General features: G+C 40.4%; 1 protein-coding gene across 1 annotated transcript in view; it reads right to left on the reverse strand.

The window, feature by feature from the left end:
- PGR (progesterone receptor) overlaps positions 1-12,965 on the reverse strand; it is a 37,288-nt gene extending 24,323 nt beyond the window's left edge. Inside the window, exons 1-2 of the mRNA XM_034060166.1 lie at positions 11,833-12,965; positions 10,359-10,510 (exon numbers count right to left, since the gene is read on the reverse strand). Of these exons, the coding sequence (XP_033916057.1) occupies positions 10,359-10,510; positions 11,833-12,965 (1,285 nt within the window). The remainder of the gene's footprint in view (positions 1-10,358; positions 10,511-11,832) is intronic.
- Between the last annotated feature and the right edge of the window lie 2,423 nt (positions 12,966-15,388).

Below are 15,388 nucleotides of genomic sequence, written 5' to 3' on the forward strand. Positions count from 1 at the left end.
CATACCATGGAAGAAATTAAGTCTGTTATTGGAATTTAGACACAGCAAGAATTTGCTTTTATCTTCAGAAAGTATTATTTCATAACTATTTCATAAATTGTACTGACGAATCTAATTATGACCAATGACCTAATCTTTTTCTGTCTCCACCTATCTTATTTCTTCCATAAAGCCTCCATGATACTGGAATAAAAAGAAAAAGCCAAAATCTTAAACACCCAACCCCTCCATGACATTATGATGCCAATTGATAATATCTCAGTCACTTCAAGTGGTTGATGCTTACTGTCAACCACTTTCTTGTCTTCAAGACTCTACACAAGCCAATCACATCCTACACTTGAACTATACCTTGAGTTTTCCACTCTTCTTGCTTCTACCCAATACCCAACACCTGCCATCCCAAAGTGTATTCCATCCATTCTAATTCAGCTGCAGTTTATGTGGCAAACAAAGGCTCAGTTTTTCATAGTCTCATCTATCAAGGGCATTCCTTATTATGTCATTCATCTGATTGGATCTCATATCTATAGATTAATCTGTGCACATGTTTACTTCTGAGAACATTTCTACCATTGTGCAGAGTTCTGAGAAACTGATACTGTGGCAGCAACTACCTGAAAGACATTTTATGTAAGAAATAGAAAACATGCCAGATATTTGGTTGATTTCAGAATATTTCACAATATTTAGTTAGATGAAAGTTTTTGTAACATTTTTATGGGACACTAAAACATTCATTTGAAAATACACTTGCTGTATCTCAGTCTTTATGATCATCTATATGTTAACTGGCTTGAACATGTGAGCATTGCAGTTACATTAAATGCATGTACTAATAAAGTATCCAAGAATCCTCATCAAGATAAAATTCCTGTTCAATTGATAGCTAATCATTCAGTATCCTACTATAACTGGGGGAAAAAAAAAACAAACAGAACAAAACCAAATTAAAAAAGAAAAGGTAGTAGTCTAATAACCAAGCCACAGGTCAGAAGGTAAAGACTGGTATTTGTGTATCTTACAAAGATATGAATCTGGCAACTTTCTGCAACTGCCAGTTTCTCATGAGAATTCGCTCAATCCTTCGTTTCCTATACCCTTACTTTCCACCTCTTTTTGAAAGTACACATAGTAGCTCTCTCTCAACATACCATCTTGTGACCTGCATTTGATTGAGAACATGGAGAAAATACAGAGATGATCTCAGCTGTTACTCATATGTTAGATTCTTGTAGGACAGCTTTTTTCTCAACCTTTATAAAAGTCCATTGGTGTTAGCAAAGGTGGCAGTCCAAACTCAAACAGGCAAATACAGTTTTACATACTGTAATGACTAATGGCAATTTTGAATGAGAAAGTTGTCAAAATGCCAATGGTCCACACACACAAACATGATCACGTTTTGCTGCACAGACCATACTCCAGCACTGAGATGTTTTAATCCAAATGCTGCTGGAAGCAGCACTTACAGGGGTCTTCAAAAATTGCACTATTATCTAAATTGAGTGACACACTGTAAGTCACTTAAAATAATTCAAATAAACTAATGAGTTGCAGAGATTTTTCAGATATGCAAAATATGGAAACCATAAGGCTTTATCTGCACTGGGGGTATAAGATGCAAGTGATTAGTTATTTGTGTAAGTGCATCTACGCTGAACTGCTGCCAGCCTGGACAGAAGCAAAGCACTGAAAATCATAGAAACATAGAATGGTTCAGATTGAAAAGGACCTGAAGATCATCTAATTCCTTACACATTCCCCATACCACTTGTTTGCGAACTCGCAGTTCCTCCAGGCTGTAAGTACAAGTACTTTTGCCAATCTTTTTTCCTCTCCCCCATATATGATTCCACCTCCCTGTAGCACTCAAAACTGGCAACCCTTCTGTATAAAATCATCCTATCCCCACCACTGGTGGACTGTTCTTTGCCAAAAACATCACAGTATATTTAGACTAGTTTCAGACTACTGTCTAAAACCAGCAGATACCCATTGCATCTCTGCAAATTATTGAGTGCCAAATCTCTCCCAATGTTAATTTTTTGCTTCCTAAGTGCCAGCTTCCAGTTTTTGCCCAATAATTTACTGCCAACATGCCTCATCTTTTATTTTTCAAAAGTACCAATAAAATCAATAGGTTTAAACCAAACCAAACCAAAACAAAAAAAAAAAACCAAAAGGAATGACTCTTTTAATGTAACTAAATTTGGAACTCCTGGTCAGGGGTTCTTGTGGAAGCCAGTAATAAACATGGTTTCAAAATAAACAAAATGGAAAACAGCTTCACCTATATATCTATACTAAACATAATGGAACAGACATAGCTTTTGAGTAAAACTGGTTTCTACAAGCTAAGACAATACTAGATTAAGGATTACTCTGCACTTGCTCTGGAATTTTTCTATAACTAGGATAAACAGTCTATCCTAGCTCATCACCAGTAGTGGGAAATGCAGGAAAACTTCCTTTTGCTCTCATCTAAATCTGACACTTTTTTATTTACACTCTTTCAATGTGCAAAATAGCAAATGTCGGTTTGAGTTCACCTCTCAATATATGGGTTTATAAGCTTCAGTCCTGAAGAACCAGGAATCTACTGCACAGTTTGAAATACTGAAAATATGTCCTTTGCGTCCCTGTATGCCATGACAGGCCATCACAGTCTCCAGGATTCTACACACCTCAAATGGTTTTTAATAATACCAATTTAATTTCTATGCTAACATTTTCTTTTAAAGAAGTCCCTGAAGGGAGACATAATATTCTAACCACTTAAAAAAAAAAAAACAAAACCCAAACCAAACACATCCCCCCACTGACTTTACCACTCATGATCTGTTTATAAAAAACTTGATAGTGGGGAACCTGCTTCCAACTTGCCTTTGTCCACTGAAATAAAATTCTCATTTCCAAACCCTTAAGCAGGTGTCCTGACTACTATGTAGTCCATACTGGTATAAAAACCTGCTACTGATGCAAATCCACTTCACAGAAAAGAATGTATAGTTCAATGGACCAAAGAGGGCAAAGAGTGGATAGCAGAGTAACTTGTGAATATGTTCCATCCTGGAATCCTCTTCTAGCTGAAATAACGTGGAATTCATTTCTTCATAATAATGTAGTTCAAAGCGAAAACAATAAAGAATGATTGCATCCCAAGTCATCCAACATCCTGGTGGTTAAGACTGCAAGGAAAGAAAGGTGTGTTTGACCCGCTTCAGGTAATGGAGATGATGAACATATCGTGGGTGACTGCCTTACCTCACTACCTTCTTACCAATGGGGTTTGTGATTACAACAGGTACTAGTAATTCCTTCATCTTTGTGAAACTAGTCTTTCATTCCTTTGCCTCAATTCATGTTAGGAAAAAAGGGTTGAGTAAAAATGTTTTGATCAAAAAAAGGGAAAACCATAAAATGGTCATAGGGTTGTTTTGTTTTGGTTTTTTATAGTGTATTTTGCTTTGGTGAAAAGATTTACAGGTTATTTTTTATGTAATTCTACTTATAACAACCTTTTGGTGTTCTTCCAATATGCTGGTTTAAGCACGTAATCGTAAAGTCCTCTGTCAGTGTTTTTTGCTCAAAGGACCAAACAAAATTGGCTTCTCTAGCAGGGATGAACCTATTTCAAAATCCCATGTATCTTGCACTGCTTTCCTTCTCTTCTATAAACCACTTCTGATGTTTGTAACATCCTTAACTGACACTTTCCTTCTCTTGTATCCTTAGCTCAACATCTTCCTGCCTTTTGCTGTGAATCCTGCAACACCATTGTCTTTTTCTGGCCAAAATCATGTCTCTAGACAGAAACCCAAGCACATTGTTTTTACAATTTTAACAAAACAGAACAATTAAACACTGGTATTCTGTTTTCATTCACTTCTGGACAGAGCTGAAAGGTACAATCCTGTTGATCCTGCAAAACTCATACTGATTTGCAGTTGGTTTGCCTTGAACCAACTCTTGCTGGTTTATCACAAATTGTTTACCACTGCAACATCTTAACGCGTGAAGTCTTTGAGTCTAAATATGGGAACTAACAGCAGTAAAAAAATATCCCACAGCCAATAATTTTCAGGAGGTTATGGCTTCTACAAGTCAGTATTTCCAGTTATTTTTTATGGCCGTGGGTCAAAACTGCTCCTTGGTCACTATTTTCAGTCAGCTTTTTTGTCAGTAAGAAGTCTGTTTCTCATAAATAGAGAACATGGGATTTGAACACAAAACCTGCTTTAAAACCACTCCAATTCTTTCAGGTGTTTATCATTAAAGTGTCATTTGTTCTTCTGATCCCTTCTAGGGCACAAGAGAAGAACAGGTGCCTTAGGATGCAATTTATCTTGAGCAAATGTCTAAATTCTGGTTCTTTAATAGCCTGTTGCTCTCCAAAGGGCATTTAAAGTTATTAGCCCAAATATTCCACATTATAAATGCCTACAGCTGGGTGAAACAAATCTCACATAAAATACTGTCTTCAAGGACAAAGTAAGATGGCACCATAACAATAGGACAAGGGCAGGGTAATATACTTCTGGATCTCAATGTCTGCTTATAGCTCTATGTTTAAGCTACAAAAGATTCCACGTTCTTGAATTGTGCTCAGATGCTATAACCACTTGTGAAAATGTAGGACCTGTGACTAGGTCTAACGAGGAAACCACTGAAGTGCAGCTGTACAGCACTACACATAATGGCAGATTATAACATACCAGTCTTTCTATTCAGTAGTTTCTAAAGAAACAGCTCTTACTAGTGCAACATTAGTACTGTAGAACAGATAGACAGCTTAAGGAGATAGAGGCCATGAAACCTAAATTATTTTTAGCAGGTAACAGTTTGGCTATAAATACTTACATTTCATAGACTTATGTTATAAAATTTGTAATTACCTTAGTACTTAGGCATCACTTAAATATAAAAAATATATATTTAATACTTCTCATATATAATACTTCAAGTAATATTAAATAAGTAGTTTATGTATTTCTTTTATGCACTGCAGAAATGCATTAGCTACCTTGATGATAGGGGTGGGATTCATATTACTGAACACAGACTGTGCACATCCTCACCAGACACTCCTTTATACTCACTGCTGAGAAATAATTACTGTTATGGTACTGTTATTTTCATCCCAAGTAAATATTTAATGTAGTGGATGACTTCCTAGAAGTTACTGCCTCTCTCTGTTCAGTGTGAAATGAACTGAAGATTACTCAGATTTTGCACATGTGAAGTTAGAACAGAGGAGTATCAGCTACACTGAGCAGTCAGCTGCCAGTGTTCTTTCAAGCATGCAGTTTTATACTGTTTGAAATAGATTCTATTCCATCTGAAAAGAGGTTTTAATGTAATATTGAATACCGCTCCTAAAATCCTACAGAAAGTTAAGCCAGAAATTTCAGTAATTCACATTTCTGCAGCTGAGTATGTTCTAAGCCATGTCTATTTGGAAAGAAGTGTAGTAAATCACAGTAAGCGCAGTACGAAGCCCAGTGTTAACACAATAGCCAAAGGACCAGAACAAATGCAACCTCAGCTTATTCAGTTGTTGTGCCTCATATGGATCAATTCACCAAATTGTTTGTCAAATGGCTGAACAACAAACACTTCTGAAGTCAGAAGTATGATGAAGATATATAATTGTGTTATTGGATTAATTTTCTTCTTCTTTTCCCTTTTCATAAAAAAAATCTTTATTCTCACTAAACTGACATTTCACACTTGAATTTTAGGACCCTCACTGAAGTAACTTCATGTACTTGAATGTGGAAATACACTTACCTTATTGTACATCAACACATTTTGGTCATATGCAAAATAAAAGTTTTAATAATATTAAATCTGTTATATTAAGTGAAAAGCATTTTCATCTCTCAACTTCCCATATGTATGTTTTTTGTATGCTTGTATGTTTTCCTACTTTGTGAAACTTTCACCATCATCAGACCTACAGTACACACTGTACTGAATTCTGATCCCAAGATTCAGCCAGAAAAGTTGGATTAAAAATTAGAAATCCCCAGAGTTAGGAAAAAAAAGGAACTTTTTTACATCTGCCACCAATTTCACAGCCAAAAGGGTCTCTATAGATTGCATTTCATTCTGTTTTCAAAGAGGATCTTCCATTAGTGGTTGGCATTTTTAAAAATATTTGGCATGTTGTGCCATTTTACAATCTTAGGCCATGGAAAAGAACAACTGTTTAGCCCTGCAATTTTCCTTAGGCACTACTACTTCCTTATTCACTGCTTATGCAGTGCACCACACTGTCATCACAAAATTGCCTATTCATAACACAAGTCAGATAAACTTTATCAGAAAGTTTGGCTGAAGTCACTGTCAGCCTTCATACTGTGTAGGTGTAGCTCATCTTTAATTCCTCCACTTTCCTCCATGATGCCTCTCCATATACAGAGAATGAAAACTCCTTGGAAACCCAGCTTTCTGCCAGGTAGAGTTTACCAAATGCAGGTCTCTGAAAAGTTCACACTCTTGTCAGTTAAATGTTATCTACCACTTATGGTTGAGCTTATTTCCTGATATTATCTGCACTGAGCTGTTACCCTGAGCTCAAAGCACATGCTAAAATTAGACAAATCTGCTATACAATCATTTCATCAATTTTGCAATAGGGTCCCAGGGATTTAAACAAGCCAAGAGTGAGCTTCTGATCCACCTGCTGTCATAACATACATTTATGTTGGTCTCAAACTCTTCAGGTTTGAGCAACTACTCTTCATTAGATATCAATAATCTAAATAAAGTGCATACATAAATGTAGAACAAAAATGAGAAGTGGGACCTCATATAGGAAACACAGCATTTGGAATTATTTCAGGATTTAGGCAATTTTAATTTTTCATTAGTAAAACTACTGCAAATGAGATGCTTTCAACAAGACGGGACTGCAAGCCATCAAGAAACCATGTCTGAACAGTGCAACTCCAGAATCCCAAAACTTCACACACTGGGTTCCTGTTGAGGACAGAACTTTTACACAGTGTTACACAAGCACCTTGATCATGGTTATCCTGCATGGGTTTTCTACAAAACTCTTTTTTGTCTTCATTAAAAAGTTATACATTTTATTCTGGTCTCTTACAAAGAACTGATTAACTAATCTCTTGAGTCACTTAATGTGAAATCAAATTACAAGGCTTTTCAAAATGCTTTAAAGATCTTTCAGTATAATGAAGCCCCCTCCTCAATTCCAGCAGTAATTATTTTCTGTATCTGCTACACTACCATTTCCCCCCAAAAAGACTTGCATTTTTGTTTAAGCTACCTCAAGATTCTGCTTACAGTAAAATACGTTTATTGCATAAACACCTTCATTTTCTTTGGTCTATAGGCACACATGGGGAAGCAAGAACTCAAAAGACAAGAATTATCTACCAAATCATGTAACAATTCATTGCCAACAAACATTCTGTAAGTCTAAATTTACACTTTCATCTTCGTGATCTTCACACAGTTCTAACCCCCTGATAAGCTGTTTATCTACTAGTTACATCCAAATGTATGATTAAAACACACTTAGTATATACGCATTTCTCAGTTCACCTATATAGTTTTAAATTATTGTTCAGTCTAAGCATTTTATATAAGTGCTGGTTTTATTTAAAAAAAATAGAGATGGATAATGGGAGTTTTCTGGATACCACAGTGGTCTGTTTTATCCCAAAGGAAGTATTTAACTAGTGCAGTATTTTCCACATACAGGGGGAAGAGTAAAATGGTGTATGAATAGGACAATTTCTGTGGAAAAAAAACCAACATAGGCTACTAGATTTGAAACAGAAAACGTATCTGAGGTTACAGAAATAATTAAAATAAACAGAAAACGAGACATATTCCTACAAATTCAATACCACTATATTATGCACCTGGTTAACTATCCCCTTTAAAACTTGTAACATACAAAAAAAATCTTGAAATATAGAAAATTCCAATCACGTTTTAATTCCTCATAGAGATCAGTATTTCATGAAAAATGCCTGAAAAGTAGAGTTTTGATTGTGAAGTTACATACACAGTTTTACATCTTATTTTCAAGAATTATTATTAAAAATATTATTATTATAAAAAAGATTATGTTTACAGTACTACTAAAAATTTAAAAAGGTAAATAATTAATTTCCAATAAAAAATATGGAGGACATTTTACACAAGAAAAATGTTTCTGAATTATGCAATTGCCACTATGAATTTTTAAATGCTATTTTCTTTTGTATTTTCTATAGTTTCTTCTTACATAAAAGTAAATTGTCAGAGTACTTACTCTGACAGTAATTTCTCATAAGAAATAAACAAAAATCATTTAAGTCTATACGAAATCAAATTATCTATCCATAAATGGGATTATTTTAATGCCATTAATTATATCCTCTGCTTCCATTAAAATAAGAAATCCATCTCTTTAAGGAACTCTCTGTAAACTTGCACTTTCTACACAAAAGCAGGTAACTATTTGTTCATCTTGGTCATGCCCACATTGCTCATTTCTTCCCATTATACCCGATAACCTCTATTTTTTCTCATCATAGTCAGGTTTCTGAGGCAGCTGTCCATTCTTTGCACATACTTACTAAAAAACAAACACACCTCCTCACCATACTCAGTCTTTGGAATAATTTGAAAAATGGAAGTATGAAGTTGCTTTGTAAAATGTAAGCCTTGTGTTTGTGTAGCAATGTTGATCTCTTATTTCTCTGTATGTCTATATTCTTAATCTGGAAAGATTCTGCAAATATGGGCTTTGATTAAATAATCAATGAAAACAACTTTAGGATGTTTCTACCAGCAATTTATATGCCTTTTTAACATTCATCATTAAAATAGGTAAGCTGAACAATACTAAAGTATGATCTTGAGCAGGTTCACCTACTGCACAAACACAACTGGATGCTAGTTTAGGAAAGAGATGAAATTCAAGAGTGACAGAGTCAAATTCAAATAAAAAAATAAAATATTACTGTGTAGGTGAAAAGTGAACAATAAAACTTACTTTAAAATATGGAGCTCATAAATTACAATATATTCATTCTTAAAACCTGAGCTCTATGACTCCTTAAAAGTATATGGCTGATTTCCCAAAACAAATATAGCAAAAATATGTAAAGCCAAAACAAGGGACCAGCTAGCACAGTGAATCTTCACTATTTCCATAAAGGACTTAAAGAGATGACTGTTTTCTTCATAGTTGAACATGCATGTTTCTAATGACTTTCTCTTGAATCTCACTAAATGTATTACAGAAAATGCAGCACTAGCTCTGAAGTCCACATGCAGCACTAGCTCTAAAGTCCACCCAGCCCACCTAGTCCAGTGTTACCACTTTGTAAGTATCTAGTACGCTGAAAAGAACATGAGCATATGCTTAAAAAGTAACAGCACACTGAAACGAATATTCTAATTGCATTATTCTGCTAAGCTTTTAATTTTCTAACATTCCCCTCTTCATTTGAAGACCAATAAAGTCCATAAAGTTCAGCTTTATGGAGTAAACTATGTGTCACAACAAGAAAATACACAATGCAATTTTTCTTTTATTTTAAGGGATCCTATACATTGTAACAAGGACTTTTTCATAAGTATAAGGAGCAGAAATTTTAATATCCTCATTTTGACAGGATCAAATAATAATCAGAAAAGGAGACAAAGCATAAAGGGTAGCATAATTTGTTTTACTGCTTCATCAGTTGAACTGTATAAAGCAGTCTGCTCTTGTTTTCATATTTAAAATCTCATTGGACAAGACATAAAACAAAATCCAGAAAAAAAAAATAAACATAAACATTGCTACTGATCTATTAAACCTGCAGCTTGACTTTATAATTTAAAAGATATTTGGAACAAAAGTCAAACCCATTTATTATTATTATGTCTTTAAATAGTTCAGTGGAACTTGAAAAACTTCCATAATTCTCAGGAAGCCAAATTTTGTATCTTGCAAGCAAGAAAAATTCCAAGACTTCAAAAAGAGAATAAAGCCAAAATAAATTCTTATCTGCCTATCTTTAGTTAAGACCCACAACACTTTCCTTTGGGTGGCATTTACACTTTTTAAAACAAGCTGTGTAATACACAAGATTTTTATGCAATTCCGTTTACTTGGAAAGACACTAAATAATAAATTGAAAATAATTAAAAGAAATAATACTAGCAAAATCAATTATGAAATAATTTAGTCAGCATTTACTGTAATATTAATATTAAACAGTCACCAAAACATCAAGCATGACTTACAGTGATAGTAAAGAGCAGCAATAAATAACCAGTATGTCCATAGCAGTACCTAGAAAGATATATCTCAGATAATTAGGAACAATGGCATCATGTAGTACCTTCCATTGCCCTTTTAAAGAAGACTTTACAACTCCCACAGGTGAGTACTCCATAGTGGCAACCAGAAGCCTCATCACTGCAGATGAGACAAATCTTCTGGGGTAGTGATTCAAAGCCGTATTGAGAACTTTGGCTGGTTTCTGTATCTGGCCTTCAAAAGAAAAGATTTAAGAGAAATTAAATATGCAGTTTTGCAAGATGTAACTACTTACCTTTACTGATTGGTTCTTTACTAAAAACTCCCCTTTTATAGTTGTAATTAAGCTACAGATGGACAAGGAAAAAAAACTATTACTGCCTTTTTGCTTAAGAGTTTGTCTCTACCAGGGTGAAAGGGACATCTGTAACATTCAGCTAGTCATTAAACGGGAAACTGATGGGCAAAAAGGACAGCTGTGTTTTATTTTAGCTAAAAAGGTACAATATAGAAACTATTTGTTAAAATGTTCATCTTCCTCAGATCAGCAGCTCTTGTGAATGACATCAAACTAACACTTTTTTCCTGTACATGTCTCCTGTGCAGAGACATAATCAGAAGTCAAATGCATTCGAAAAACCTCTTTCACATAGGGCATGACTAAGTTTCACCTCAATTAGAAAAATCTTTATTAATCAATTTGTTACCTCCCATTCAGCTGCAGCATTCTCATCAGTAGCTAACTAAAGAGCACATGGACTTTATTTCCCAATTTCTTTCCAAGAAACGAAATGGATTAGCTTAATTAGCCATTACGTTTACAAAAATAAAGGATTTCAGTTGAAACGGTGGCATTACATAGACATATTTTTGCATCTGTTTCTAGGTAATGCACATCATCTGGGCATGACAATATGCTGCTTTGTTCTAACAGATCAATGTACAAGTGTTTATATCTTCTTTTTTTCTGTTTTTTTTGGTGGGGGAGGTTAAATTAGGTGGGTTGTTTTTTTCCTCAAGCTGGGAGCAGTATTTTTGATATATTACAATAGTTATGAGCACTGTCTCGCTGTCAGTGAAGAGTGTCTGAAGAACACACTTCTCCCTCTCCCTAGAGTCTGTCGCTTGCTCAGACTTCGGATAACACTGAACCATGACAGCGACAGAAACGCAGCTTCTCTCGGACAGTTATGATGCTAAAAAGATCTGGGAGGTGCCGCCTGCAAAGTCAGCACTGTGCTGGTTTCACAGACCAAGCGTGCACAAACCGTACAGAAAACGGAAACGCGGCTGCAGTTACCGCCTAAAAACCCGAATGGCGGTCCGCCGGGCACGACTTGTGTAGCCAAGCCCCTCTCCCCGAGGCACAGCTCCTCGGGGTGTCGGCCCCTCTCACCCTGGTACAAGCACCCGGGGTGCCGGTCCCTCTCCCCGCGGCAGGGCCACCCTCCCTTGCTGAGGGTGCGCTCTCCCACCCGCAACCCGACCCCGCCGCCCGCCCCATCGGCGGGGGAACCCCCGCGAAAGGGCCCACCGTCCCTTGCCGTCCCCCTTACCGGACGTAGCCGAGATAGGGTGGGCAGAGCTGGGGCAAGCCCTCCTTCAGCACCGCCGCCGGGAAACCCAGGGGCTGGTGCCCGTTGAGACCCATGGGCGGGTAGAGGCCCGGCGGCGCGGCCGAGGTGGAGGGCAGGCTGTCGGGCGGCGCTACCACCGCCTGCTGCCCATAGGGCCCGGCGAGGAGGGTGGGCTCCGTCTTGTAGAGGACGCATTCCAGCGACGGCTCCGGCACTGCCCGCGGGGGCTGCGGGAAGTCGGCGCAGCCCGGGTCAGGGGTAGCCCTGCCGCCCGGGTAAGGGGTGGGGAGGCCGAGCCCCTCCTCCTTGATCTTCAGAGCCGGCTGGAAGTCTCCGTATGAGAAGTGCCCGTCCTTGCCGTCGGGTGGCGGGTAACCGTACCCCGGCAGATCCACGGCGGGCGGCGGGGTGCGCGGTACCGCTGCGCCGCCGTCGAACTCCGCCACGTCCAGCAGCTGCCGCGTGCGCGAGGCCAGATAGGCCGAGTTGAGCGGCAGCAGAGGGACGTGCAGGTACTCCTGACCCGCGTCCCCACCCCGCGCATCGCCCTTGGGAGCCGCGCCGGGACCCTCCGTGCCGCCCCCCGGGCCCGATGGACGCGGTTTTGAGGCGGCCGTCAGCGGTTCGCCGGCCGGCCAGTGCGGGACGGGCCGCGGAGGGGGTAGCGAGGGGGCAGGCGGTCCTGGGGCGGCTTCGCCCGCCTTCTGCGAGGGGCAGCGGTTCATGGCGTCGTCGGGTGCCTCCGCTGCCTCAGCCCCGAAGAATGACCAGGGCGCCGAGGGCACGGCGGAGCTGGCATGAGCTGCGGGCACCAGGAAGGTGTCCAGAACCGTGTCCGAGATAGAACCGCTCGCGGGCCGGTAGGAGAGGGAGTCGCTGTCCTGCTCCCCCTCCGGGTGCTGTTGCTGCTGCTGCCCCGACTCGTCCTCTTCCTCCTCCTCTTCCTCTTCTTCCTCGTCGCTGCTCTTGGGGTAGATCAGTCCGTCCAGGGAGATGTCTATGGCCTCTGCTTCCCTGCGGAAGGAGTCTCGGCCGGACTGGCCCTGCAGCAGGACCGCCCCGTCTCTGGCCGGCGGCGGTGGCCGGGGTTCCTTAGCTTTAACCTCGGTCATGCTGGCCCGGGGCAGGGCTGGGCGCCGGCGTGACTCCGGCCCGAGGGGCGGCCGCGCGGCTGTTCACATCCCGGACGTGCCGGCGGAGGCAGCGCTGCTCCCGCTCACATGGGTCTGCCTTCTGGGGGGCGGCTCAGGCGCCGGGAGCACAGTGAGACGGCGGCAGGGGCGGTGCAGCCTGCGGGGGCAAACAACGGGAGCGTGTGCGGGCGGAGCGGCGGGGGGGGGGGGGGGGTGCTCCCTGCCCTGCCGGCGCGTGGAGGTGCTGCTCGTTGTCCCCCGCCTCTGCTCTTCCCTCTTCTACCTCCCGCCGTCCCCGCAGCCCGTCGGCTCCACGCCCCTTTGCCTGTCCCGCCCCGCCGCCAGCCGCTGCCCGTACCGGGGGGGGCACTGCCGCTGCGGGGCGCGGGTTGCTCTTCCCTGCTCCGTTTTCCGATCGCTGCTGCACTTCTCCGCCGTGGGACAGCCGGTCCCTGCCTCCGCGGCTCCCGGCAGCGTTTTCACCTGCTCCTCGGCTTCGCCTGTCCCGGCCAATCCTTCCCATCGCTCGCCGTGTCCACATCTCATTCCCATGGCGTCTGAGTCCCCGTGCCTCAGGGGCACCTAGCCCCTCCCCTCCGTCGTTTTTGTGTCTGCTTCCTCGTCCCTTGTGTCTTGTGCGGGTGCTCTGTCCTCAGCCTTCATCATCCCGAGAGGTTCATGTCTGGACTGGGCACGGTCTTCAAGCAGGTTGAGTGTGTCGTTGTTTCGGAGAGCAGAGACCAAAGCAAGCTTTCCTTCTGTGCAGTGATGATAGTTTTCCTCATGACTTGTTTTTCACCCTCACCTTCAGACATTCACTAGTTTTTCAGGATCAAAGCCCTCTGATACAGCATCCATTTTCCAGGACCGAAGAAACCAAGGCATTATAAAACACTTTTATATTCAGGGACCTGAAAGTATTCTCTATTCCAAGAAAGCACAACATTTCTTTTTTTTTCCTCCTCACAAAAAAAAGCATGCTTTGCTTCCAGTATTTTCCTTTAATTACTTTGTCATTTAAATGGAACTGATTTACAATGGGTGACTGGCCAGCCTGAATATAGCAAGTTACAATCCAGCCCAAGTTAGTTCTGACCAAGAAGCTGTCATCAGCTAATTGCTGCCTGTCGTTCTGTGTAAAATGCTGGCAGAACCCATTCAGCTCAGTAAGACAATTACTAATAGGAAAAAACCAATCCTGGCTATGATATGCGTTATATAGCAGTCTTAGAAAAGACACACGTGTTGAAAGATCAAAGAATAACTTAGTGTAGGAGTAGTCCTCTTTGAACAGAATCAGTGTATTTTTGATTCACAGAGAAATGCATGCTGTTACATGCTTGTTTATGCTCTGTAAATATAACATGCTGCTCAGAAAACACATTTTTTCAAACACTCTGATCACCACAAAATAGTTGGTTTTGTTATTTTACTGTCAAAAAAAAAGACTGAAAAGGACAGGTTCTTGGGGAGTAAAACATAACTGGAATTATATCAGTGTTCTGGAAACTAACGTCAGAAATCATACAGGGTAAGCTGATAGAAGCAGCAGCTTTACATAAACCTTATTCAATGTGGTGTATACTTTCTGTGTTACTATTGGCAAAACACGACGGGCTTGTAGACAGCTTTGGGACTCTGCCCATTACTCCATTAGGAAGCAGAAGAAAATACTTATTTTTTCTTTTTTTTTTTTAAAAAAAAAGAACCACAGTTTTGTGGTAATACCTAACATTTTAAATCTTAGATGTCATGTAGGCATCTCTGTATACATTCAGGAGGTTCAATAGAATTATGCCTATCAAAGAATACTTGTTATGTATAGGAATATTTCGTTAAGAGCAGTGTCTCACACTGCTGATATTGCAGGGGAAAGAACTGCTTGACCAGCAAGTAGCAAGAGTTGAAGATGTCTTTATAAAACTTAGTGGAACTGATGTTACAAGAATGCTTTCAAGGGAAACAAAATGGTTCTCTTAAAACATGATATTAAAACAAGCAATTTAAGGGCTTCTCTGGCTACCGAGTTTCTGCTATTTCATGCTACAATCTTTCTCCCTTCTCCCAAACCTTCCTTTGCTCAGGAAAGACAGAGAAGTTCATCTCCAGCACTGTTCATCTCTGTGATCCTTTTGGTTTTCCCCTGATGTTTTCATGCTTAGTCAGCTACTTGTCATGCCTGTTTATCGCTACTCTCTTGCTTTCTCATTTCCACTTCCCCAAATGCATACAGGATTCATGGCCTGCATCTTTAGAGAAATGTGCTCCAAAGATGTGCTTCCTTCCAGTTACTTGCCTCCTTACTACTTCAGGACTGGAAGAGGCAGTGAGCCGCAGCTGTCAGGAGTAGGGGGTCCTGAAAGGAAAGCAGCATTAAATAGCTCTCAAAAGACCAACTCAGT

Source organism: Melopsittacus undulatus, chromosome 2 (genome assembly GCF_012275295.1).
Source record: "Melopsittacus undulatus isolate bMelUnd1 chromosome 2, bMelUnd1.mat.Z, whole genome shotgun sequence".
In the NCBI taxonomy this organism is placed as follows: Eukaryota; Metazoa; Chordata; class Aves; order Psittaciformes; family Psittaculidae; genus Melopsittacus; species Melopsittacus undulatus.